Source organism: Paroedura picta, chromosome 8 (assembly GCF_049243985.1).
Source record: "Paroedura picta isolate Pp20150507F chromosome 8, Ppicta_v3.0, whole genome shotgun sequence".
In the NCBI taxonomy this organism is placed as follows: domain Eukaryota; kingdom Metazoa; phylum Chordata; class Lepidosauria; order Squamata; family Gekkonidae; genus Paroedura; species Paroedura picta.
Genome location: NC_135376.1, coordinates 189,216 through 215,520, shown reverse-complemented (window position 1 = coordinate 215,520; position 26,305 = coordinate 189,216). Strand labels below are relative to the sequence as shown.

Below are 26,305 nucleotides of genomic sequence, written 5' to 3'. Positions count from 1 at the left end.
GTGTGGCACTTCTTCTGACCCTCTTCAGCTTGTGGGTGCCTTGGCATTCTCCCCTTTGCCCAAGCCCTAAGGCGGTCCCTTAGGCACTCGAGAATTCCCGCAAGGAAATGGCAGGTGCTGTTGTGATCCTGCCCAGTTCCCCTCTGGGCAGTCTCCACCCTCCAATGAATATCATGAAGCCAGAAAACATGACAGAGAATCAGCAAAGCTATAAACTTTGCCTCATTTGGCCTGAGCATAAGAGGAGATTCTCCTGCCTCAGCCAAGGGGCCATACACTGTCCCCCCCATCTCCCCGTGTACCTTTAGCTCGGCGGATGAGGGGTAGAAAAGCTTTCGTCACCCGGATGGTCCCCCACAAATTGACGTCAGCCACAGCCTGGTACTTCTCGAGAGTGGTGAATTCCACATCCCCAAAGGAGGCGATCCCAGCATTGTTTACCAAGCCCCACAGACCTGCCAAGCAACTCAGAGGAAATATCCCCCCAGGTTAGAGTAGGTATTTTTGTATATCAGCATTGGTGGCGGGGGTTTTGGGGTGGGGGGTGGGCACCTTTATTGCAAATTTTAGATTAAGGTCTGTAATAATTAGAATCATAGAATCATAGAATTGGAAGGGGCCATACAGGACATCTAGTCCAACCCCCTGCTCAACGCAGGATCAGCCCTAAGCATCCTAAAGCATCCAAGAAAAGTGTGTATCCAACCTTTGCTTGAAGACTGCCAGTGAGGGGGAGCTCACCACCTCCTTAGGCAGCCTATTCCACTGCTGAACTACTCTGACTGTGAAAAACTTTTTCCTGATATCTAGCCTATATCGTTGTACTTGTAGTTTAAACCCATTACTGCGTGTCCTCTCCTCTGCAGCCAACGGAAACAGCATCCTGCCCTCCTCCAAGTGACACCCTTTCAAATACTTAAAGAAGGCTATCATGTCCCCTCTCAACCTCCTTTTCTCCAGGCTGAACATTCCCAAGTCCCTCAACCTATCTTCATAGGGCTTGGTCCCTTGGCCCCAGATCATCTTCGTTGCTCTCCTCTGTACCCTTTCAATTTTATCTATGTCCTTCTTGAAGTGAGGCCTCCAGAACTGTACACAGTACTCCAGGTGTGGTCTGACCAGTGCCGTATACAATGGGACTATGACATCTTGTGATTTTGATGTGATGCCTCTGTTGATACAGCCCAAAATGGCATTCACCTTTTTTACCGCTGCATCACACTGCCTGCTCATGTTTAGCTTACAATCCACAAGTACCCCAAGGTCTCGTTCACACACAGTGTTACCTAGAAGTGTATCCCCCATCCAGTAGGCATGCTTTTCATTTTTCTGACCCAGATGCAGAACTTTACACTTATCTTTATTAAATTGCATCTTGTTCTCATTTGCTCATTTTTCCATTGTGTTCAGATCTCATTGAACTCTGTCTCCATCTCCTTTACATTTGCTCCTCACATAACTTAAAAAATCTTTTCTTTTTACAATGGGCTTCCCTGGCCAAACTTAGCTCACTCTCAGCTTTGGCCTTTCTGATGATTGATCTACAGTGCCTAGTAACCTGTAGATACTCTTTTTTAGAGCTCTGTCCTTCCCTCCATTTCCTGAACATTTTCCTTTTCTTTCTTAGTTCCTCTTGAAGTTCTCTGTTCATCCACATAGGCTTCTTAGAGCTCCTGCGGTGTTTTCGTCTTTCTGGGATAGTCATGGATTGAGCATGCAATAGCTCTTGTTTGAGTAGTGCCCACCCTTCACATGCTCCCTTCCCTTTCAGCATTCTTGTCTATGGTATGACACTCATCATGTCTCTATTAAAGTTTGCCTTACGAAAATCCAACATCCGCGTCTGGCTACAAGCTTCCTTGGCTCCCCATCTCAAAAGGAATTCTATGAGGACATGGTCACTTCCCCCTAGGGTCCCCTCCTCCTTCACCTCATCCACCAACTCTTGCCTGTTGGTCAGTATTAAGTCCAGTATGGCTGAACCTCTTGTGGGTTCATCTACCATTTGATAAATGAAATTGTCAGCCAGGCAGGTCAGAAACTTGCATGACTGAGGATGCAGAGTTTGTTTCCCAGCACACATCTGGGAATTAGGAATGATCGTGTTCTTTGTGCGGGATCCAGAGGGGGAGGGCCTAAGGGGGAGGGTCTAGATTGGGCCAGGGATCCTAATGACAATGGGCCAAGGAAGGACCAAAAAGGCCATAGCCCTGGCCGAGGCCAGACGCGCCTCCTGGGGGCCAGGTAAGACAATCAAATTTGTGCCGGCAGAGCACAAAGCCCTGCAGGGGGCATAGGGAGTAAGGCTGTCCCTCAGGTATGTGGGTCCCAGACCGTGGAGGGCCTTAAAGGTTAGAACCAAAACCTTGAACCTGATCCAGGCAGCAATCGGTAGCCAATGCAGCTGTCTCAGCATAGGCTGGATGTGGGTCCTCCATGATGTCCCTGTGAGAACCCTAGCAGCTGCATTTTGTACCAGCTGTAACTTCCGGATCAGGCGCAGGGGCGGGCCCTCGCAGAGCGAGTTATGGAAATCTATTCTGGATGGTTTGCTGTCCACCCAATGCACCCCCTAGCTAGCCTGTTGAGCCTCCTGGGGGCAGTGATATCCTGGGCTTGGCAGTACCCTAGGCTTATAATCCTGAGTGACTTCAGTGACCTTGCCAATTTCCTGTCCTCTCGGTTAGATTCGGATCCATTGGGGAACATAGCGACACTAGGCTTCTCCTAATTTGTTACTGGCTCCACACATCAGGCTTGCCACACACCCAATTTGAACTTCAGCTATGGAGCTGATGACGGTTGACCCCATCCCATGGTCAGACCACCACGCCCAAAGGCTCAGTTCAGGATACCACCCCCTCCCTTCGTGGGCATATTTTAGCCCAGCCCCAGAGACTTATGGATCCGATTTGATTCCTGAATGCTCTGTGAGACCCAATGTCTCCCAGCGACTCACTAGCAGTCCCATCTGGTGGCCACTGATGATGAAATGGCTCCTCAGCACCCTCTCTTCCCTCGCCTCAAGCTGGCTCCATAGTTTACTGGGGAGCTGCAGGAGAGGAAGAGGGAAGTGAGACAGCTAGAGTGAATGAGAAGGAAGTCTTGTGGCGAAGCAGCGAGAACATCTTAGTGCATCCTTATGAAGGCGTATGAGATGGTGGTGAGGGTGGCTAAGCATGAATTTTATGTTACCTCTTGCATCCATGAGCTCTCACCCTGCCCAACTGTCTAGGGTAATGTAGTCTCCTACCACCCCCCAGGAGGGACAGCAAAATCTTAGCCAATTGGATTTAGGTTGTGAGGCATTAGTGAGCCTTTTTGCAGAAAGTCATGCCACTCCGCCAGGGCATTCCTGCCATAGTTAACACAGAGAGGGTACTGGAGGCCAAGTGGCTGTCTTCAGCAGGTACCTGTGATGGCTTCAGGTGGCTCTTGGATACCGAAGTGGACAAGTTCCTGGGAGCGATGAGTGTGACCACCTGCCCCCTTTATCCATGTCCATCCTGGCTGCTCAAAATGAGTGACCAGAGGACAGAGGGGAAGCAGCCGGCCTCTGCACGCCCCTTTCCGCCTGCTGCTGCCACACCTACTCGTGAATGCAATGCTGGCCCTGCCTACAGGGGGGAGGCTTGTGCCAGTGTTCGTCTCTTGTGGCCCTTTCTTGCATACCCAGGGAACTGCTGATCACCTCTATATGATGGTAGGTGAAGTTCCTCCAAACCTGGCTGGACTCTGGAGGTTTTTGGTGCGGGGGTGGTTGGTGTTATTTGGGCCCCAAGGTCACTGTGGGTAGGCAGGTAGCTGTGAGTGTCCTGCACTGTGCAGAGGGTTGGACTAGATGACCCTGGAGGTACCTTCCAACTCTTTGATTCTATGATTCAAAGACACTTTGGGTACAGCTGGCCCTAGAGAGAGAGAGGGGGGGGGCAGAGGAGGGCAGATCCACACTGCCAGGCCAGGGAACAGCTTATGGGGGAACCAGGCACTTACCCTGATCCCGTCGTTTTAGGTGCTTCTGCACCAAGGCGAGTGCCTGCACCACCTCCTTGTCGCTGCACACGTTGAGCTGCAGAACTTGTATGCGCTCTGTCCCTAGGCTCTCCAGCTGCCGGGCTCCCTCGCCTCCTTTGTCCTGTCCAGTGTGCACAGGAAGGGAAGATGGTGCCCAGCCTCAGTCTCAGACAGGGAGACCCCTGCCCCCCCTTAGCAGGCCACTGAGGAGGGCAGGGAGAACAGGTCTCCAGGGAGTCCCGATTTCCACTGCACTTGGCCTTAACAGGGTGGGTGGGCAAATAACACTCCCCAGAGCTCTTTCAGGCCAGGAAAAGAGTGCTGGAGGAGGAAATACAGAAGCCCCCTCATTCCTGGGCTGCAGACCCAATCCACACCCGGACCCTGCCTGCCCCAGTCACACACAGGGCGGAGGAACCAAGGCCCTAGACGTCTACTTCCCCTTCCCTAGCAGAGACTCAACACGGCTTCCCTCTTTAGCCTGGCCCACTCGGTGGTGGGGGTGGGGAGGGCTGCCCTCTTCTGCTGTTCTCTCCATCCCTGCAGGGGCCACCATGAGAGCAGATCCAAGCAGATGTGGCTGGAAAGCTTCTGTGGCCCCCAAACAGAGATGAGAGACACTCTCCCAGGCCTGGAAAAGAAGGGCAGCTGTTGGTTCACAGCCCAAGAGATACGGCCGAGGATGCGCTGTGTGTGTGTGTGTGGGGGGGGGGCAGCATTCAGTTGCTTCTTCCCAAGAAGGCTCTGCATAGCCTACAGGTCCCAGGCTGTGGTTGCTGGCCCCCCTCAGCCAGCCCCTACCAGAACCAAGAGTGAAGGATCCAGATCCCTTTGGCCTGCTATTCATGCTAGACAGCTCTCTTGGGCCTCTGAGCTCACAGGGTCAGAAGGAATTCTTTGGCAGGCCAGTCACAGTTCTCCCAGAGTTCCCTCAGTCCCCCTGCCTCACAAGGGGCCTGTCGTGGGAAGAGGAAGGGAGTATAAATACCAGCTCTTCTTCTTCTTCTACCTGGACATTGGGCACCTAATGATAGCACCCTAATGGGAGGCAGGCCTCAACCGCCCCTTAAGTCTAGAGGACCCAAGTGGCAGATCTGGCCCTTCAGCAACCCTCAAGTCACCAGTGGCTTCCGTTACCCTTGGATGTAATCCTCTGTTCTAAGCCCCCACACCCAAAGCCCACTGGCCCTTGCCCTAGTTATAGCTGGGTATTCACTCTCTGCATTCTCTGCATCCTTCCTATGCCCTTCTCACCCCGATCCGAGGCCTCCGGGCCTTGTTGAGGGGATGAGTCTTAGCTTGGACCCCGTGAGCAGCTTCACCAGGGCACCTGGCCACGAACATCTGCGGGGCAAGCAGCTCCAGAAGCACCCAAGCTTACGCATGGCCACCTTTGACCCTTCCCTGTATCCTGCCCCTCCCACCCACCCCCATCTAGCTATCAGAGGTTGGTACTCACCCTGAGCAAACACCCAGCAAAGACCGTGAATCCCGTGGCATGCAAGTGCTTGGCCAGGGCATGGCCAAATCCCTTGTCACAGCCTGTGATGAGCACTGCCTTGCCCTCCACCTACAGAAGGGGGGAGACACAACCACCATCAGAGGAGCCAGAGGGTTAGGGGCCAGGGGCTGCTCAACCCTCTCGCTGCCCAAAGAGAGCCCCTGCTCTGGCCACAGCGACAGCACTAAGCTGCCCCAAGGGGTTCCCGCAAGCCCTTGGTGCCCCCAGGAAAGTCCGGCAGTTCTTTGACCTGTTGTGGCCTTCTGCTTTGCCCTGTCTGTGAGGAAGAAGTCATGGCATGGCGATGCTGCGGAGCCAAGGGCCAGCAGGGAGATGGGAGGAAGCACCCTCTTCCTCCCCCTGGAAGGAGCCTGTACTAGCTATTGCAGCAACAGGGCCAAGAGAGATCCAGTCATGCCCCTGGTGACAGCAGACCTCCGCCTTGAGTCACAGCAAGACATTCAGCACTCTCTGGCAGGCAGCACCAGGGGGGTACACGAGGGCTGGCAAAGGGAAGACACACATCACTCCTGGGAGGGTACTCTGTTGCCAGGACAAAGGGCACTCAGAAGCACTGCTTCACAAAGGGCATCACAGAAGCACTGCTGGTTGCTTTTTGGGCATGGCACACAACTAATGCTGTACCAGAATCCTTGTTTCCTTTTCATTCTTTTATTCCAATTCAAGTTTCCATCTTTAACACAGGCTAATTTAAAAGTAAATAACACCATCCATTACTTTTACATAAACCATTAGAAGACAGCAATTAAAGGAGTCCCCAAAATATCTCACGCAAAGGCATGCACGTTACAAACAAGGAACTTATAGAATCATAGAGCTGGAAGGGGCCATACAGGCCATCTAGTCCAACCCCCTGCTCAACGCAGGATTAGCCCGAAGCATCCTAAAGCATCCAAGAAAAGTATGTATCCAACCTTTGCTTGAAGACTTCCAGTGAGGGGGAGCTCACCACCTCCTTAGGCAGCCTATTCCACTGCTGAACTACTCTGACTACTCCAAGTAACACCCTTTCAAATACTTAAAGAGGGCTATCATGTCCCTCTCAACCTCCTTTTCTCCAGGCTGAACATTCCCAAGTCCCTCAACCTATCTTCATAGGGCTTGGTCCCTTGGCCCCAGATCATCTTTGTCGCTCTCCTCTGTCCCCTTTCAATTTTATCTACGTCCTTCTTGAAGTGAGGCCTCCAGAACTGCACACAGTACTCCAGGTGTGGTCTGACCAGTGCCGTATACAATGGGACTATGACATCTTGTGATTTTGATGTGATGCCTCTGTTGATACAGCCCAAAATGGCATTTGCCTTTTTTACCGCTGCATCACACTGCCTGCTCATGTTTAGTTTAGAATCCACAAGTACCCCAAGGTCTCGTTCACACACAGTGTTACCTAGAAGTGTATCCCCCATCCAGTAGGCATGATTTTCATTTTTCTTACCCAGAAGCAGAATACACTTATCTTTATTAAATTGCATCTTGTTCTCTTTTGCTCATTTTTCCATTGTGTTCAGATCTCGTTGAACTCTGTCTCTCCTTCTAAGAAGAAAGGGTTGATGGAGGGAGGGCTGAACTACTCAATTCCTACTACTCAGTCTTCTCTGGTGAGGGGAATCATGCTCAATGTGGCAGAATCATTTCACGTGATGAGGGAGGGGAGTTTATTTATCTATTTATTAAATTTCTAGACAGCCACTCTTGGCCAGACTGGCTCGTGGCAGTTTACAATAAAAAACATAAACCCATTTAAACCCCAGTATATTAATAATTAATCATTATTATTAATCATTATTAATAATTAATAATGAGCCTCTTGTGGCACAGAGTGGTAAGGCAGCAGAAATGTTGTCTGAAAGCTCTGCCCATGAGGTTGGGAGTTCAATCCCAGCAGCCGGCTCAAGGTTGACTCAGTCTTCCATCCTTCTGAGGTCGGTAAAATGAGTACCCAGCTTGCAGACAGGTAAATGGTAATGACTGGGGAAGGCACTGGCAAACCATCCCGTATTGAGTCTGCCATGAAAACACTGGAGGGCGTCACCCCAAGGGTCAGACATGACTCGGTGCTTGCACAGGGGATACCTTTACTTTTTACATTAATAACAGATCCTTGATGGTGGAACAAACAGTACCCTATTCCTTCCCGCGGAGCCTAACTCTACTGCTCACTGTCTGTGTCCACTATAGGTGATCCTGGGAAAGTCAGCCTAGGGGAAGGAAGGGACCCGATCTTACTACCCCTGATCTCCAGCTCAGCCTCAACCAAATGCCTGACAGAAGAGCTCTGCCTTACAGGCCCTGGGGAACCCAGAGAGTTCCAATAGGGCCCTCCGTGCTTCCAGGAGCTCATTCCACCAGGTAGGGGCCAGGACCGAAAAGGCCCTGGCCCTGGTCAAGGCCAGGCATGCTTCCCGGGGCCCTGTAACAACCAGCAAATTCATATTCACAGAGCGAAGGGCCCTGCGGGATGCATAAGGAGATAAAGCCACATATAGCCTTGAAGTTTAAAACCAGAACCTTGAAATTGATCCAGAAGATAACTGCAACCGATGCAGCTGCCGCAGCATCAGCTGAACCTAATGAGGACCCTCACAGCCACATTCTGTGCCAGTTGCAATTTTGGGGTCAGGGACAAGGGTAGGCCCAGGTACAGCAAGTTACAGAAGTCTAGTCTGGAAGTTACTGTGGATCACTATGGCCAAGTGTTCTAGGGACACTCAGGGTGCTAGTAGCCTTGCTTAGTGTGGGTGGAAAATGCCGTCCGGCCTGCCTTTGTGATCTGGGCCTCCATAGACAGGAAGGTGTCAAAGATCACCCCCAAATTCCTGGCAGCTGATGCCAGTGTAAGTGGCACCCAATCCAGGCAGGGTAATCATGCTTCCTGCTCTTGTCCGCTTCTACCCAGCCACAGGACCTCCATCTTGGAGGGGCTGAGTTTCAGACATCTATCCATGCTTCTTAGTTGGGGTCTAGGATCACTGTAAGGGTAGTCCATAAAAAAATAGTTTCTTTAAATTAAAATCCTCTGGGCTAGATGAATTGCACCCAAGGGTACTAAAAGTACTTGCAGATGTGGTTTCTGAGCCTCTGTCCATTATTTTTGACCATTCTTGGAGTACAGGTGAAGTGCCAGAAGACTGGAGGTGGGCAAATGTTGTCCCCATTTTCAAGAAGTGGGAAAAGGAGGATCCGGATAACTACCGACCCGTCAGCTTGACGTCTATAGCTGGCAAAATTTTAGAACAAATCATCAAGCAGCTGGTCCTTGAGCAGCTAGAGAAGATGGCTGTAATCACTAAGAGTCAGCACGGCTTTCTCAAGAACAAGTCATGTCAAACTAACCTTATCTCTTCTTTCGAGAAAGTGACTACCTTGCTAGATCAGGGGAATGCTGGGGACCTTTGATAAGGTTCCACATATTTTTATTGACAAGTTGGTAAAATGTGTTATGGATCCTATTACTGTTAGGTGGATTGAGAACTGGTTGGCAGCACCCAAAGTGCGCTTGGAAATGATTCATCATCTTCTTGGAGAGGAGCCATGAGTGGAGCGCCTCAGGGTTTTGTTCTGGGCCCTGTTTTGTTCGACGTAGAAATCAAATGGCCACTGTGGGGTGGCAGGTGAATTTCGTCTGGGCCATGATGGATTCTGGAGATTTTTGCTAATTATCATGCTAATCCCCCTCACTTATCCGAAATTCAAGTAATGAAGAATTAGGAAACAGTAAGGTAACTTAAGTGACATCTTGTAGTTTCACCTTATTTCTTGCAACTTTGAATCTGAATATGTTCTTTTGGTCACCTGGCTGTTTACATTTACAGTTTCTTGTTAACAACTTTGTTTTGACCTTGTGCAGGGGGCATTGCATAACTTTCCCCTAACACTGAGAGAGTCTCAAAGCAGCTGACCATTGCCTTGTCCTTCCTCTCCCCACAACAGAGAGTTGTGAGAGTTTGCCCAAGATCACCCAGCAGCAGACCGCACAGGGGGGGGGGAGGAGGGGAGGGGAATCACACACCCCACTAGGTCTCCAGATTAGAGGCCCCTGCTTTTAGCCACTCCCACAAAAGACAGGCCCTGAAGCAGGCCCCAAGGGCAAGAGAATGGGAAGTGGAAAACAGGCCTGCCCGCCCTGCCATGGGTGACGCAGCTGTGTGTGGCATCTTCCCTGCATCACAAGGGGCAGCGCAGAAGAATGGCCGGGCATGGAAAATCCGTGCAGAGCAAACAAAGTTTCTGCCAGGAAAGAGAACAGGTGCTGCTAGGAAGGAGGCGGACCACGTCCCCTGCAACCCTTCCTCAGCTGACTGGCTGGCTGGTTGGCTGGGGAAGGCGTGCCTTGAGTGGGATATGACCAGGGGAGTCCCTGGCTCAAGTCAAGCAACAAGGCAAAGGAGCACATGGAGTTTTAATAAACTGTGAGGTTCAGTGGCTCCTGCTAGGTAACCACATCTCAAGACACTTAACTCTTGTGATTGCAGCTGTGGATGGAGGAGACCGAACTTTTCACAGATCTGAACAATGCCCTAGGTTTGCATGAAAGTGTGAAATAGGGGGGGGGGGGGATGTTTGTTTTTTTAATGAAAAATGTCAGAGTCCCTGTAAGATTCCTTCAGTGGATGTTGCTAGGCAACCACAGGATTCTATGACTAAAAGACAGAGGGAAGTTCCTGGGGGGGGGGGCTATTCTGGCCTTTGAGGCAGCAAGGGGAGGCCTGGACCCCCCCCCACACACACACACACACACAAACGCTCTGGCATGACTCTCCCAGGCCAGCTCCACTGATGCCAAGGGCTCTTCCCAGGAGCCAGCCTGGGGGGGGGGGGAGGCAAGGCCACGTGGGCACACCTCACACGGGAGCCCCGCAGTTAACTGCAGAGGGGGGGGGCTCAATTCTGAAGCACCCCAGGGGCCCAGTCCAGCTTGGAAATGCAGCGTGGGGGCCGGGAGAACTTCAGCCCCCCCCCCCCCCAACTGTTTCCCTGCCCAGAACGTGTTGGGTTTTTCTTGGGGGGGGGGGAGGTGTGTGCCCGCGTGCCAGTGGGTAGCGCGTCCTTGGGCACTGCACCGCCCTGTTCTTCCCTAGCTGAGGAACTGGCTAAGCGGGGGGGGGGGGGGTTGCTGGGGTGCTTCGGGCACCTCCCGGCAAGGCCGGACTCCCCGGCAGGAGAGGCGAAGATCTCAGCCCCGCGAGGCCTGCAAGAGCCGCTGTGGAGACGTGCTCCCCCCCCCCCCCGAAGGCACCGGCGCCCTCCTGGCCGCTGTGGGGCAGGCAAGCCCGCCTGGGCGGAGGGGGTGTCGGCCGCGCGCCTGCTGCTCTCGGGGCTTCCCCGCCCGCCGGACTTTGCCCCGGGAGAGCGGCGGCGGCGGCGGCAGCGGCTTGGGGGGCTGGCTGAGCGGGGTGGGGGGACATGCTCCGGGGGTCTCCCTCCCTCCCTGCCTGCCTGCCTGCCTGCCGTGGGAGCGCGAGGGTCCCGCCAGGGCTGGAGCCGCTCAGCGCGCCGCGAGTGCTTCGCGCGGCCCGGCGGGGCTACTCACGGGTAGGGGGCGGCCCAGGCCCGGCGGGCGGCGGCAGAAGAGCAGGAGCGCGAGCAGGAGCACGACCAAGAGCGGCCCCAGCCCCGGCCCCAGCGCCAGCGCCAGCCCCAGCGCCGCCGAGCAGGCGAGGAAGGCCAAGGAGAGCGCCGCGCCGACGGCCATGCCTGCGCCCCACGCGCCCCGCCCCGTCGGGGAGGGAAGGAGGGGCTCCGCGGCACCGCTGCCGTCGGTGAGGTCACTTCCTCGGCCGGCGGGAGGCGGGAGGCGGCAGGACCAGTCCGGCCCCAGCAGCTCCGCCCGTGCCAGGTGAGCCCCCGCCGGACCCCAACCGCCGCCCACCCACTCGCCCGTTGGAGGCGGAGAAGCCCCCCCCCCCCGGCCGGGATGTCGCCGCCGCCGCCGGCAGGCGGAGGCCGGGGAGGGGGAGGGGGAGGGGGAGGGGGAGGGGGAGGGGGAGGGGCTGCGTCCTCCGCCGTCACGGGCGAGCCTCCCCGCGCAGCCTGTCCTCGCCGGCGCCGGCCTGCCTCCCTCCCTCCCTCCCTCCCTCCTTCCTCCCGCCCGCGGGCCCAGGTAGGTCGGCCTCCCCGATGGAGCGGCAGGCAGGCAGGCAGGCCGTCCGGCTGCCCCTTCCTTGGCCGTAGCTGTTCCTTGTTCCGGCCCGGCGGGCTCCCCCACCCCCTCGCCGCCCGTGGGGGCCCGGAACGGCAGGGCGGCGGCGGCGAAGGGCTGCAGGTGCTGGGTCTCCTCCTTGCCCTTGCCGCCCGGGGAGCCCCCCCCACCCGCCCGCCCGCCCCCCCGCCCGCCCGCCCCGTGGCTGAGCGCTTGGCCCGCCCGAGGGGCCCCTCGCCCGCCCCCCCCCCCCCCGCTGCCCCCAGCTCAGCCGAAGAGGGTGGGGAGGCGGCGGCGACACAAGGAGCGCCCTCCTGCCTCTGGCCGCGACCCTGCCAGGGTGCCCCACCCGCTTGATCCTGACGGCCACCAGCCGGGCGCAGGGCAGGGGTCCCCAACCGGCGCCCGGAGGGTGGAGCGAGACAGCCCCTCGACGGGAAGCGCTTTCCCTGGGATGGCCATGGGGGGGGGGATGTTTCAGGAGCCCCGGGTGGGGGAGCTGATGCTGGCTCGCGGCTAAAAGGCCCAGCCCACCTAATGGGCACTTCTGCCGAACTCATCACCTCTCCCCAATTTGAGTGCCTTTTTGGAATCCGAGGCAAAGTTGATCATAACTTCACTGCTCCGGGTCTGGTCCATTTTCCAAAACGTTCCTGTCTTGTGCACCATCGCCCTTGAGCGCCTGCCGACCGACCTTGTTCACGAGGAATCCTTCCGGGTGGCCACAGAGAAGGCCTTTCTCCCTTGGCCTGCCAAAGGGCAGCAGAGGGGGCCAGAGGTGCTTGAAGCGGCAACGCCCACTCCCATCCCCGAGGCAGGGTGGTTGGCTGCCCGCTGTGTTCCGGCGTCTTCCAGCCCTTGGCCTCTGGCCCCCTCTGCTCTTCATCAGCCTCCCTTGGGGGAAGAAATGTTGGGCACTCCTGTGGGCAGGCTGAGGCCTTCCCGGCATGGGATTTCTGGGATTGGCTGCCTCTGAACATGGAGGTTCCCTGCTCTCTTCCATTAAGCTGTCTTATCCCTTCTTAAAGCTGTCTATGCCAGCAATGCCACAACACAGTTATAAACCAGTCCCCTTCTCCCCCCCTCTATCTAGTCTGGGGGGGGGCAGGATGCCAAGGAGGAGGCAGCTCATGACAGAAATAACACTCTGGCTGATAGGGGGCAGGGGAGCTCTGTGATTGACACCAGGGCCAGCCAGCCAGGCCTCTGGGCAGGGAGGAGGCTGACTTGAGGGACAATCCGCCCTTGGTAGAGCCAGCCGCAGATGGAGACGGGAAGAACCGGTTTCCCTCTTGCCCGCGTGGGGAAAGGTGTGCATCTGCTTCAGCAGGTACGACCAGACTGGCTGTCTGTCTTCAGGCCCTCCTCTCCAGGGAGGGGCAAGCTAAGAGTGGGTGGCTCTCCTTGGGTACCAAGGCAGGCAGGCAGACGAGAGGGTGCCCAGAAGCAGCCACCATCTTGGGGCTCATGCAGATGGAGGTTTTAGGCATGGGCCTCTAAATGCATGAAGCTGCCTTGGATGCAGTCTGGCTGTTCTGGTCCACCAAAGCTGGTCTTGTCCACAACTCAGATGGGAAATTGAACTCAGAGCTCTTCCAGGGAGCCACAGCCCTTCTGGGGACATCTAGCCACTCTGGAAAGGGCTGGGCTACTCAGGCCACCCTTCTGGCCCATGGGGTTGGGTGCTGGGAGGGCAAGGCCCGTTGCCCCAAGTGAGCCCAAATGGTGTCTGCCCATTGCTATGACTCAAAGGGCAGCAGAGGGGCAGGAGTGCTTCCCCGGCACACACCCAAGGGCTACGCAGCTGAACTTGGAGCACTGACCACTAAACAGGTTTCCCAGGGCCTTGCTGGGGCTCCAAAGTGGGGGAGGGGAGGCTGTGCGAAAAATTTGTTGGCTCAGTTCCCAGGAGCTCTGGGGTGGCCCTGAAGGGCCTCCACCTGCCTGAAGCCCTGGACGTGACTGGACTCTGTCTGAGCTCATGTGGTGTAGTGTGGTGGAGCGGGAGGCTGGATTCAGACTTGGGAGGGGGGGGGCTCTGGGAGAGCACCTCTGGGGCCTTCAAAACCACACGCTTCAGCTTGTGTGGGAGTTCCCCCATTGCCAGCCCCCAGGTAGGAGAAGGGGCAGGTGTTGACCCTCTTGCTGTCTTGGTGGACAAGGACCTCCCCTCCAGGCTGGCTCAATCCCTAGAATCAGCGAGGCCATAAATGCCGGGAGCAAATAAAGGAGAGGTGTTTTCACCCTGTTTTGCAGAGCGAGAGGAATCTTCCGGCTGCAGAGACTCACCCATGGCGATCCTTCTTGCTGCAAAGCACCTCTCCCGGCCTTTTGCCCGGCTGGCCATGAAAGCCCCTCACTTCAAGGATGCTGCAGCCACACTCCGGTAAGGGGCCAAGGGGGAGTGGAGAAAGGGGCTCCTTTTAAGTGCCCCCCCCAGCCTAAGGACCAAGAGCGGCCCCAGCCCCGGCCCCAGCGAGGAGGGGAAGGGTCCTCCCGATAGCTGTTTGGAGCACCAGCCAGGGTCACAGTTCTCACCCCATTGACTCCAGCCAGGAGCAGAGCCCCAAGTACTCTGGGAAATTCTTGGCTAAACTTGACTGGGCAGGCAGCAGGACTCCCAGGAGCCCCTCAGGATGAAGGGAGCCTGCCCTGGTTCCTCGTGCCCAGGCCAGAGGGAGCATCTTCTTGCCGAAGCCCTCTGCAGAACAGGCATCCTGGTGATGAGCACTTCCACCCCCCCCCCCCACCTTGCTGTCCATTTCTGCCTGCCAGGGTTTCCTGGGTGCACTTTTCAAAGCCAGCCTTCCCTGGCGTGAGGCCTTCTTCAGCTCATCCGTACAAGTTCTCTGTTAGAGCCAGGGCCAGGCTCTTAGGAGACTCTTTCAGCTCCATGGAGATGCTCCACTGGTGTCTGGACATGCAGGAAGGGTTTCAGCCAGGCCTTTCCTCCCCCTGCTGCATGGGCGGGGGTGGGGGGGCAAATCCCATCAGGTTGAGAGCCAACTTCTGCTTACGCATGTTTGTCTGAGGGACCATCCGGAAGCTGCCAGGCCTTTGAGGGGGAACGTGAATGCAGGTCCCTTCCCCGATGAGCTGGTGATCTTGAATTCAAAACAGAGGTCATGGGTTGAAGGAGGGTGAGTCGTACCTCCGTTCTGTGAGCCTCCTTAGTTAGGAACCCCTTGGGGGGGGGGCAAGGGCTTGGTGCTTGTGGGAGGTGGTGGCAGCTCTGCACAGGAGGGGTCACCTGGGAGAAAACTCTGTGTGTGTGTGTGTGTGTGTGTGTGTGTGCGTGCGTGCGTGCGTGCATGGGGGGAGGGGGGAGTTGTTGGAAGGCCAAAGAGACTTTGGACAGCTGAGAGTTTGGGAGTTGGAGGAGCGAAGGTTGTAGGGTAGGGATGGGGGTGGGGTGGGGTGGGGTGGGGAAGACCACCGAAGGTCCTTGGGTGCAGGAGATGGGTTTACCGGCTTCCTCGTTGACTGTCGATTGCTACAGAGGGCCAAGGGACATTTCTACCCCTCTGAATTTTGGCAGCCTGGGAGGGGGCCATTCAGGGTTGGCAGTGAGAATTGTGGAGAGAGACCTTCAGAATGGCAGACGGAGAACCGGGGAGGGGGGGGCATTTTAGAAGAAGGAGAAGAGTTGGTTCTTCTATGCCGCTCTTCTCTACCAGAAGGAGTCTCATAGTGGCTTACAATTGCCTTCCATTTCCTCTCACCACAAGACACCCTGTGAGGTAGGGGAGGCTCTAAGGAGAGTCCTGGCAGAACTGCTCAATTAGAACAGCTATATGGCAAGCTCAAGATCACCCAGCTGGTTGTATATGGAGGAGGAGCAGGGAATCAAAAGCCAGCTCACCAGATTAGAAGTCTGCACTCCTAATCATGACAACAAGCTGCCCCTTATCTACTTACAGATATCTCAAGTGGTTTACAACAATATACAGTTTTGTCAAACAGTAAAGACACCTTTGTAAAATAAGAACGGCTGCAGAAACAAGATAAGCCCCCCCCATCATAGCATGTTTGAATGGGTGGGGGTTGTAGAGGCCATTTAGTCCAACTCTTGTTCACTGCAGGAAATGCAAGTTATTGATTGGTTGGATTTCTATGCTTCTCTACTCCAGAATATCTCAGGACAGCTTACACTGAGGGAGAACAATCTCTTCTCATACAATATAACCACCAAGGTCTAAAAATTAAACTAATAAAACAGTTTCCAATCCTACAATCACTCCAGCCACTGCCATCTCCCGGGCCAGATGTTAAACGTACAATATCAAGATAGTTAACACAATTTAGAAGTAGATGGAATAACTCTGGCGAAGGCTCAGGTGCAAGTTAGGCAGGGAGGCCATTCAGTCGATGGCTGTGCTTCAGGGCAACAGTATGAGGTTTGTAGCTTTTCTAAAATGTCTTGTGGGTCACATGGAACTGGGTGCAAAGCTGCTCCAGGGGATGAAGAAGCAAAAATGAGGATTTTCACTTTGGAAACCTAAGAACAAGCTGCACCTCTCCCTGCTGGAAACAAACTGCTGGAAAATGGAGTCCTTTGGGTGGCAAAGCCAGAAAGCAATGGCCAAGAAGGCACCAGGGAGTCAGCTAGGGCTGCTTTTGAGAGCATCGTTCTGCAGCGACAGAATCCATTTCTGGAAGCCCTGTGAAGCCCCTTCGCCTGTTCCCCAAGAGGTGGGAGAAACCCCGGAGCTTGCTCCAAGTCTCTGCTCCGGGAAGCCGCCTCTTCCCCCCTCTCGCCCTCCAGGTGGTCATCACAAACACTGTTGGGGTCACTGCATCCCTTCCAGCTGCCTGTGGGGCAAGTACCAGGGGAAGAAGATGTTTTGTTCTCCACTCACCCACCAGCTCCTGGGAGGCAGGGTGGGTAGGGGCCCTCTGGAGAGGGCAGAAGAGCCTGGGAACTCCTGCCAGGAGGCGGGTCACATGGCCCCGGTGCTTTGTAGACCTCTTGTTTTCCTGGCATCCCTTGCCAAGCCATTCTGAGGCTTCCCTGCCTGGCACAAACACCCCTTGAGGCTCTTAGAACCAAGACTGCCGCCTGGGGCGTGTCCAGAGGGATGCCTAGCCCAAGGGAGGACATGTGAAGCAAAGAGGGGAAGGGATGACCCCCTCCCCATCTGGAGTAGGGGGGGGCTGATGGACACTGGAAAACCTGTGCTCTCTTGCAGGCCCCTGCCGGAAGTTTCCTTCTGTGCCTTGACCCAGATGAGCAGGCGGGCTTACGGGACAGACGTAGACGAGGTGAGTGGGGGAGGAAAGGAACTGGCTGGCCTGGGAGGTGGCAGTCCCCATGCATTGGGTGGCAGCCGTGCGCTGTGAGAGCAGCATGGAACTTCCATGTTTCCAAGCAGTCTACCTCTAGATACCAAAATGGGTCTCTGGGTGCATAATCTTCGGCAGGAGAAAAGGGCCCCAGTCCAGGAGCACCTGAAAGATCAACTCAGCTTGTGTGTGTGTGTGTGTGTGTGTGGGGAGGAGCTTTCGGGAGTCACTGCAGTCCCTTCTTTGGGCTGATCCTGTGTTGAGCAGGGGGTTGGACTAGATGGCCTGTATGGCCCCTTCCAACTCTATGATTCTATGACTGTCACCTGTGGCCACTCCCTGCCACAAGAGTCTTTCAAGTGCTCCTGAACCTTGGCTCTTCTCTGCTATCCAGAACAGGGAAGGGGCTGGCTAGGGCTGGCTGAAGGTCCTGGCTAACCTGTTGCCACTGAATGCTTGACCTGGTGCTCTTTGGGGGGCTCTCTCACCACCCTGAAGGATTGTGGAAGGAGGGGCAAACTTCCTGGGCTGATGCCATGGCCCCCTGGAATGGGACCTCCCTTTGACTATCAGTACTTTAGGATGCTTAGGGCTGATCCTGCGTTGAACAGGGGGTTGGACTAGGTAGCCCGTGTGGCCCCTTCCAACTCTATGATTCTATGATTCTAGTACTGGGGTGGCATCCTGGGGAGTTGCTGGGGGGCCCTCTTGACCCTTCTGAGAGGCTGTATTGAGGGCTCTTTATTTTATTTTATTATTTTATTTTATTATTTACTTAATTTTTAGACCGCCCTTCTCCCAATAGGTCTCAGGGCGGTTTACAACATAAATAGTTAAAACACAATAAAATCCCCATTAAAACCCCAATTAAAAGTTACATATAACATATGGCGGTGGTGGTCACAATTCTGATCTTAGTTCAGCCTGGTGGAGAGAATAATGTTCAGAAGAGGGTGGCACCAATACAATAGATCTAACCATGATCTCGATGTTAGAGATCTCAATATTGGAGGGGATCCTCTGATGGATTAGTGGGAGAGCTGCCCTGGCCTCAACCATATGCCTGGTGGAAGAGCTCCGTCTTACAGGCCCTGCGGAAAGCTGGTAGATCCTGCAGGGCCCTTAGCTCTTCTGGGAGCTCATTCCACCAGGTTGGGGCCAGGACTGAAAAGGCCCTGGCCCGGGTCGAGGCCAGGCGAACATCCCGTGGGCCCGGGACAACCAGTAAATTCATACCCGCAGAGCAGAGTGCCCTGCGGGGGGCATAAGCAACCAAGCGGTCCCGCAGGTAGACCATTGGAAGTAGTCCTTGTGGAAGAAATATGGCCCTGATATAGAAGATGATGATGAGGAGGATCTTATATGCCGCTTTTCTCTCCCAGAAGGAGTCTCAAAGAGGCTTCCATTCCCTTTCCTCTCCCTACCACAGACACCCTGTGAGGGAGGGGAGGCTGAGAGAGCCCTGATATTACTGAAGGTTGGTTCTTATTTGCCGCTTTTCTCTCCCAGAAGGAGTCTCAAAGAGGCTTCCATTCGCCTTCCCTTTCCTCTCCCTACCACAGACACCCTGTGAGGGAGGGGAGGCTGAGAGAGCCCTGATATTACTGAAGGTTGGTTCTTATTTGCCGCTATTCTCGACCCAAAGGAGTCTCAAAGTGGCTTCCATTCACCTTCCCTTTCCTCTCAAACCCAAGGTCACCCAGCTGGTTGCATGTGGGGGAGCGCGGAATCAAACCTGGCTCGCCAGATTTGAAGTCTGCAGTCCTAACCATGACACTAAGCTTCCCACATTCAGTGTGGCCCTTCCACCCTGAGGTGGTCAGGGTCTTGCAGTATATTAGGTTCCTGGCAGGGGGTGACTGGGGAGGCCTTCATGGATGCCCATGAGTCACTCCCGGGGGAGGATTCAAGCCTTCAAACATGAACAGGGGGTGGCCTCGAAGCACGAAGTCTGGGTATTCCCAGATGCCCCTGTGACTGGGTCCGTCTGGTGAGTGGAGAAAGGAGCTGCTGGGTGAGGGGGATAGAGGTGGGGCTCCTGAGCAGAGGCCCCTGGAGGCCATTGGCCAGCTGCTCCCCTCCCCTAACTCCAGCATCCTCTCCTTTGTGGTCCTCCGTCCTCCTTTCAGATCGGCGAGCGACCTGTCCTCATCACCGGCTGTGACTCAGGCTTCGGCTTCGCCCTGGCCAAGTACTTGCACGAGAAGGGCTTCATAATCTATGCCGGCTGCCTCCTGAAGGTAGGTGGGAGGCAGGGAAGTGCCTCTGGGACTGGGGAGGGGGGGCATGAGGAGGAGAAAGGAGGGGGCAGCCCTTGGGCTGCTGTGGCGTCTGTCCCTTCGACTTCTTGTGGGCCTGGAATTCCCCCAGCAAGATGGCTCCTTTCCTGGCTAGAGATCCCGTTGTCCCTGGACTGGACCATAGTGCAGCCTGGAGGTTGGCACCCCTCGTGTGCTGGTGGGCTGTGGATCCAGAAATGCCTGTGCGGGTGCCTCAGAAGCGACACAGGAGCCCCTTCCCCCTTCTCATTCGTAAAGGCCTGATTTGGCACAGAGTGAGGTGAGGAGAGAGAAGCTCGTGGGATGCCAGGCCTTTGGAAGAGGCGGGAGTGGTGCTCCGTGCTGGCGACTCGGCTTTCTCTCCATTCTGACCCTTGGCAGAGGGGCAGGACCCCTAAACATGAGGGGTGGGGTGCAGGGCAAGGGGCTCAGTCAGTCAACCTGCATGGTAGATCTGGAGTGGGGAGGGAGGCAGTTGAAAAGATATGGGGCTGCCCCCCCCCACACACACACAAACACACACACACGGCTCCTCTAAGAGAGCTCTTCTCTTTGGAGCTATGCAGGAAGTGAGCTGCTGCACAGTGAGAAGCGGGGGGGGGGGTTGTCCGTGCCCCTCTGTGGCCTCAGGGAAGAGGCCTGTGGGGTTGTGAGAGTTCAGAGTGCCCTCTGTAGGCTGATCATTGGGTGCACACCTTCACAAGGTGGGTGCAGAGGGGGGAAAGGGTGGGGGAAGGGGGCTAAATAGCTATGAAAAGAAGCGCGGGGACAGACTGTGCCATCTCTTTGCAAAGCTGAAATGGGGCCAAAAAACAGCATTCTTCCCAGGAGCAACCCGAGGCACTGCCAGCGTTTCCAAAATGTAGTCCTATCTGTCCTGCCTGAAGAACCATTGACTCCAGGTGCTTTCTGGGTACGCACTACTGCTTGGGATAACTCCAGATATCTCCCATAACCAGGAGCTCTTGATTAGTCTTTATCTGAAGGACATTGAAGGGAGACCTCAGCATCAATTTCAGTGGAAGCCTGACATGGGCTTCCTTTCCCACTGCGGGTCTTGGTTCAGCAAGGTTGGGAAGATTCTGTTCCCACTCTTTGGGGAGTAGGGGAGCTTTGTATTGGAATGCCACCTTGCCTGGCTGGTAGGGTCATATTTCATGACCCCTAGGCCACACAGTTCTCATTTGCACCACCATGTAAATCCATGCCTGGTTGCAGAGGTCCTGTTCCATAGCGAGGACAACGTGGGGCATTGTCCCCCACCTCCAACACCACCAGAGCAAGGGAGGAGGCTATGGCAGGAAGGCAGGAGAGCCCTTTGTGCAGCCAGCCTGGTGCTTTGAGGAGAGGTCTCCAAGCCGGCAAACCGAGAGTTTCCACTGCATGCATGCATGCATGCATGCATCCATCCATCCATCCATCCATCCATCCATCCATCCATCCATCCATCCATCCATTCATTCCAGCTATACAATATCTGCCTCAGCAGGATAGTTTCCAGAGACCTTCTAATTTCCTCCAAGCTGGGCTATGTTCCAGCATCTTGTAATGAATGATAAGGTGATAGTGGATGGATGGTAAAATTAGATGGCAGAATTAAGGGGTGGAGCCTGCTAGATGTTAACTTATCACGGGCTCCAACACACAGCTTGGTGGAAGAGCTCCATTTCTCAGGCCCTGCAGAACTGTGCTAATTTCGCCAGGGCCCAGTTGTATTCTGGGAGTTCATTCCACCAGACAGGGATCAGAGTGGAAAGTGTCCTGGCCTTGGTTAAGGCCAGACATACCTCTGGGGGGCCAGGGACCACCAGCTGATTGGTGTTAGCAGACTGTAACGCTCTTCGGGGGATCTAGCTAGAGAGACGGTCTACCTCCTGGTAGTGGAAGGAAACGTTTCCCCTTTCTAGGATCAAGGCCGTGGGGGTTCCAAAGATCTCGACAACATGAAGAGCGACCGGATGAGGGCTGTCCAGCTCAATGTCTGTGACAGTGAAGACGTAGCCCGTGCTGTGGACTACGTGACCAGCACCCTGAAGGATCCACAGAAAGGTATGCAGGGAGAGGGAAAGCCCGGAGAACCAAGCTCTGTACAGGCTTTGGAGAACTAGGAGCTGGCCTGGAAAGATTGACGGGGGTGGGGGTGGGGGTGCTCCCGTGGAATGGGCCAGCAGTGCTGCAGTAGGAGGCGCTAGATTGTTCTGGTTCCTCAGGATCCCCCACCAGGCCAGAGGAGGGCAGGAGGGTGGGCATCAGGGTTCAGCCTCCCCAGCCCACAGTAGTGTCCCAGGGTGATGCTTTCCTGCTTTCTTCAGGAGTCTGGGGTCTGGTCAACAATGCCGGGATCTCCACCTTTGGAGAGGTTGAATTCACCAGCATGGACACCTACAAAGAGGTGGCTGAAGTGAATCTGTGGGGGACAATCCGCACCACAAAAGCCTTCTTGCCTCTCATCCGCAGAGCCAAAGGTAAGCTCCTCCTGCTAGGCGTGCCCTGGTCCACTGGCAGGCCCTCACTGACCCACCGAGGCAGGGGCCTTGGCTTGCTCCAAGGATGAAAGGAGAAGCAAAGACAGCCCTGCTGCCAGGGTAGAGTCCTAGAAGCCTGGCTGGAGCAGGAGAGAGCAGATGTGGACTCCAAAGGAATTGTACATTATGCAGAAGGGGGTGGGACCCAGTTGTTGCCTGCCTTGGCCTTGGGTGGGGGCAGCAGCAGTCCATATTTCTGCCCTGTCATGCCTCCTTCCCCTGGCAGCAGGTTGCCGCTCTTCTGCATTTCCGCCATGTGGGCAGGGGCAGCATAGGGGCCTCAGGACTGCCTCCCTGTGGAGAGGGGAAGGAACGGGAGGCTAGTGGTATCGGCCAGGCAGTGAGCCCCCTCTCCTTGGCCCAGGCCGTGTGGTGAACATCAGCAGCATGATGGGGCGGATGGCGAACCCTGCTCGCTCTCCCTACTGCATCACCAAGTTTGGGGTGGAAGCCTTCTCGGACTGTCTGCGCTACGAGATGCGTCCCCACGACGTGAAGGTCTGCATCGTGGAGCCGGGGAACTTCATCGCTGGGACCAGCTTGTATAGCCCTGAGCGAATCCAGGCCATCGCGGACAAGATGTGGGATGAGCTGCCCGAAATCGTCCGTCGGGACTACGGCCGGAAGTACTTTGACGAGCAGATAGCCAAGATGGAATCGTACTGCAACAGCGGCTCCTCAGACACGTCCCCCGTGATCGAAAGCATTGCCCACGCCCTGATGTCCATCTCGCCTTACACCCGCTACCACCCCATGGACTACTACTGGTGGCTGCGCATGCAGGTCATGACCCACATGCCGGCCGCCATTTCCGACCGCCTCTACATCTACTGAGGGGAAGAAGGGAAATACCCTCCAAGGAGGGGGCGGCGGGGGGGGGGTGTCGCTGTACAGCCACTAGGTTAGTTGAGCTCATGGTACTGTACTTTAGTCCTGGATTTATATTAATTTAACTTTTGAGCATAATTTAATACTTGCATGGTGTGTCTCATTAACAGGAGCCTCTTGCCCATGTCAAAGGACCCAGCCAGCAGCCGCGTGCTGCTTCTTTCAAGCACTCCCAGTTTTCCCCATTTTTAGGACAAAATCTAGGCTGTGTTACTAGTTGCTTTTGAACTCCCCGAATCCCCTTGGAGCTCCACTGGCAAGAGCCCAGCCCACCCCGCCCACCCCCAACATCGTAGCACAGGTGGCCTGAGAGAGAGGGGAGCAGGTGCAAAGGGGACTGCCCCTCAGGCCTCTGGCCTGGGTCTCCTTGTGGCTCATTCCTGCTGTGGCCAGGCCCCTTGTCCGACGGGTGGCAGCTGCGGGGGGGGGGGGGGGGAGCTCCACAGCCTGTGTTCTCCAGCATGGTGAGCCTTACGGCCCGTTGCTGTGGTTTTCCCAGCAGTCCTCCTTTCCTGCAGGGTGGGATGAGGATGGCGCCACCTGGGTGGGGCTGTGTGCACTGCAGCCATGCTGCCCCAGGGTTTGGTTGGTGGCTCAGCTTGAATCTTCACTGGGCAGGGCCAGTGGTGCCAGGAGGGCTTCTTCCAGGACTTTTTTGCAGAAAACTTTTGTACTGAAAGGTCTCTCATGGGAGATACTCAGAGATATTTTTGTGAAGCTTCATGGGGTAAGAATTGGTGGAGTGGAATGAAGGGGAGGAGGGGGAGCTTCACTGTTGTGACTGGTGCGGTGGGGAGTCTCTGATCAAACATCCTCTGTCCCCTCGATGAACATTAAACAACAGTGACGAAGCCAACAGGCTAGGCCTGGTTCATCTCTCTTTCATGATGGGGGGGGCGTGAGGGGGGGGGCTGCTCTTCATGCACACAGTGGTGTAAGATGGTGGTTGTAGATGCAGGAGGCTGAAAAATTGAGCCCCCCCCCTCTCCTCTGGTAGGGGAGGGGCATTTCAGATCTAGATTCCACTTAGGGTACTGTTTTCACGATCCTGATTTTTTCAGAAGTCTTGTTACCAGTTCAGGATTCCCCCATCCCCCAGGGGTTTGTAGGTGGCTGTCCTGAAAATCCATGGCCATGATTTGGTCCTCCCCTCCACTCTCCCTCTGGAGGGAGAAGCAGCAAAAAGTAGGCTTCCAGCCTCTTCTGCTGCAGAGTTATGAAAGAAAAGACATCCCTTTAAGCCTTTAAAAAATGAATGCCAGGAATGATAGCAATTTTGGTTCATACTATGCTCTTCAATTGCCAGCATGGTACAGGGGTTTAAAGCTCTGGTCTGGCCAGCCGGGTTGGATTCCTGGCTCCTCCTCCACATGCAGCCAGCTGGGTGACCTTGGGCTCCTCACAGCCCTGATAAAGCAGTTCTGACCGAGCAGGAGTATCATCTACCTTCTGATAGAGAAAAATGGCATATAAGAACCAACTTCTTCACCTAAACCCATAACCCCAGCCCAGGGTCTGCCAGCCCACCCACCCTTTTCCAGCTGAGGGTTGGGGGGGGGGCTCCCATATCAGTGGTGAGGGGCAGAGACAATGCTGGTGTGGCCAGTCCAAGGTCACTTTGGCCCTTTTCCTTTTAATATTTGAAAGTGGAATATTTGCCACCTCCACCTGGCAATTAGGTCTTATAGTAGGTACCTCTCTTCACATCCTGCGCCTCCCTGAAACCCTGTAATATTCCTGACATTCTGGGAGATAAATGGTCAGTGGACCCAGAATTTGAGTAGTTTGCATGTCCCAGAGCCAACCTGAAACACCTAATTTTGGGTGCAGTTATGGCTCAGGCATACTTTCATACATGCTGCATTGCGTGTATGTGTGGGTGTGTAATTTGCGGAGACTACAACTGGCTCCTTGGCTTTGTCTCCGGATCCGGCGAGTGCTTTCCTGTCTCCAGAGCAGCCGCAACTCTCCCCCTTCCACAAGGAGGCCCTGGCAGGCCACTTAGCCACAGGTGCAGAACCTGGGTGCAGAAGCCTCCTTTGCCTCCGTGTGCCAGGAGGACCACTTGGGTGCATCCCAGGTTGCTCCTTTGGGTGTGGGAGACCTCCTGCAGGAGCAGGACATGTGCTGTGACAAAAGCAGCAGGAACCTGTGGGGTGGGGGCTAGAGCTGCCATGTTGCGGGCTCTACTGGAGATCTGACTGATGCAGCTTCTTTCTCAGGGATTCTGGCTGGTAGGCATCCCTCCACTGTGTCCTCCCGGCATGCCCCCTGAGGAGCACAACAAAGCAGCCTGGAGCTATGTGCCCAGGGGCCTCCTCCCCCACCAGAGGCCAGGCTTACTCTAGTACCTGATCCCGCTCACTCTGTACCTGCCCCTGCCATCTCTGCAACCTCTGGCACTGCCCATGTGCCCACAGAGCAGGGCTCTTCTCCCAATGGCATCAGCAACAGGCAGTGTGTGTGTGGGGGGGGGAGGGGCAGCATCTGGGCATGGCATTGGGGTCAGTGTGAGTGGCCAGGGAGTTGTGGGGCTCTTGTATTCTACAGGAGGTTGGGCTAAATAACCCTGGAGATCCCTTCCAGCTCTATGATTCTATGAAGGCAACGGAGGCAAGAGCAGAGGTGCCCTGCCCCTCTCCCACTGCCAGCCTTTCAAAACCAATTTTCTGGAACCCTGCTGTGAAGCTGCCTTGTTCCTCAAAGAAGTTCTAATCCCTCTGTGGCCCTGGATCACCAACCGCTTCCCTTTCCATCATCTAGTGTTTCTGATGTGGCTTTATTTCCTGGCTACCATGGGACCTCGTGGTTCGCTTCCTTCTGGAAGTGTTCAGTTCAGTTCAGTTTTGGGCACAACAGTTGAGTGTTCAGTTCAGTTTTGGGCACAACAGTTGAGTGTTCAGTTTTGGGCGTCACAGTTGAAGAGGGAAGTAGACAAACTGGAGTATGTCCAGAGGAGGGCAACAAAGATTGTGAGGGGTTTGGAGACTAAGACGTATGAGGAAAGGTTGGAGGAGCTTGGTTTGTTTCTCCTGGAAAGGAGACAAGTGAGAGGGGATCTGATAACCATCTTCAAGTATTAAAAAGGCTGTCATGTAGAGGATGGAGCAGAGTTGTTCTCTCTTGCTCCAGAGGGACAGACCAGATCTAATGGGATGAAATTAATTCAAACTACACAGTCAGAGTAGTTCAGCAGTGAAATAGGCAGCCTAAGGAGGTGGTGAGCTCCCCCTCACTGGCAGTCTTCAAGCAAAGGCTGGATACACACTTTTCTTGGATGCTTTAGGGTGCTCTGGGCTGATCCTGCGTTGAGCAGGGGCTTGGACTAGATGGCCTGCATGGCCCCTTCCAACTCTATGATTCTATGATTCAAAAGAAATTCCATCTAAACATCCAGAAGTTCTTGACAGAGCGGTTCCTCAGTGGAACAGGCTTCCTCGGGAGGTGGCGAGTTCTCCATCTTTTGAAATTTTTAAACAGATGCTGGATAGCCATCTGACGGAGAGTCTGATACTGTGAAGATTCAAGGGGGTGGCAGGTGACAGGATGGACGGCATTTCATCCAATTTCTTTTGCCTCTTGTCTTTAACTCTGTGCTGTGCTAAAGTTCTACTTATGAACCTTATTCTTTTAATAAATCTTTTATAAATTTGAA

The 26,305-nt window shown here is 55.0% G+C and overlaps 2 protein-coding genes across 5 annotated transcripts in view; one reads left to right on the top strand and one right to left on the bottom strand.

The window, feature by feature from the left end:
• Positions 1-11,244, bottom strand: part of LOC143842776 (D-beta-hydroxybutyrate dehydrogenase, mitochondrial-like) — a 14,144-nt gene extending 2,900 nt beyond the window's left edge. The window contains exons 1-4 of the mRNA XM_077347945.1: positions 11,067-11,244; positions 5,474-5,584; positions 3,994-4,135; positions 303-455 (exon numbers count right to left, since the gene is read on the bottom strand). Coding sequence (XP_077204060.1) covers positions 303-455; positions 3,994-4,135; positions 5,474-5,584; positions 11,067-11,228 — 568 coding nt within the window. The 5' untranslated portion in view covers positions 11,229-11,244. The remainder of the gene's footprint in view (positions 1-302; positions 456-3,993; positions 4,136-5,473; positions 5,585-11,066) is intronic.
• On the top strand, positions 11,222-26,305 carry BDH1 (3-hydroxybutyrate dehydrogenase 1). 4 transcript variants are annotated; one of them, XM_077347942.1, is made up of 7 exons: positions 11,222-11,372; positions 13,932-14,061; positions 16,865-16,937; positions 19,088-19,198; positions 21,145-21,286; positions 21,550-21,702; positions 22,127-26,305. In XM_077347942.1, the coding sequence occupies exons 2-7, from the start codon at positions 13,967-13,969 to the stop codon at positions 22,594-22,596; spliced, it is 1,044 nt and encodes a 347-aa protein (XP_077204057.1). In that variant the 5' UTR covers positions 11,222-11,372; positions 13,932-13,966; the 3' UTR covers positions 22,597-26,305. The 4 variants fall into 4 exon arrangements, with proteins under 4 accessions (XP_077204057.1, XP_077204056.1, XP_077204059.1 ...); XM_077347944.1 differs by lacking the exon at positions 11,222-11,372 and adding an exon at positions 11,531-11,636; XM_077347943.1 differs by lacking the exon at positions 11,222-11,372 and adding an exon at positions 12,141-13,005.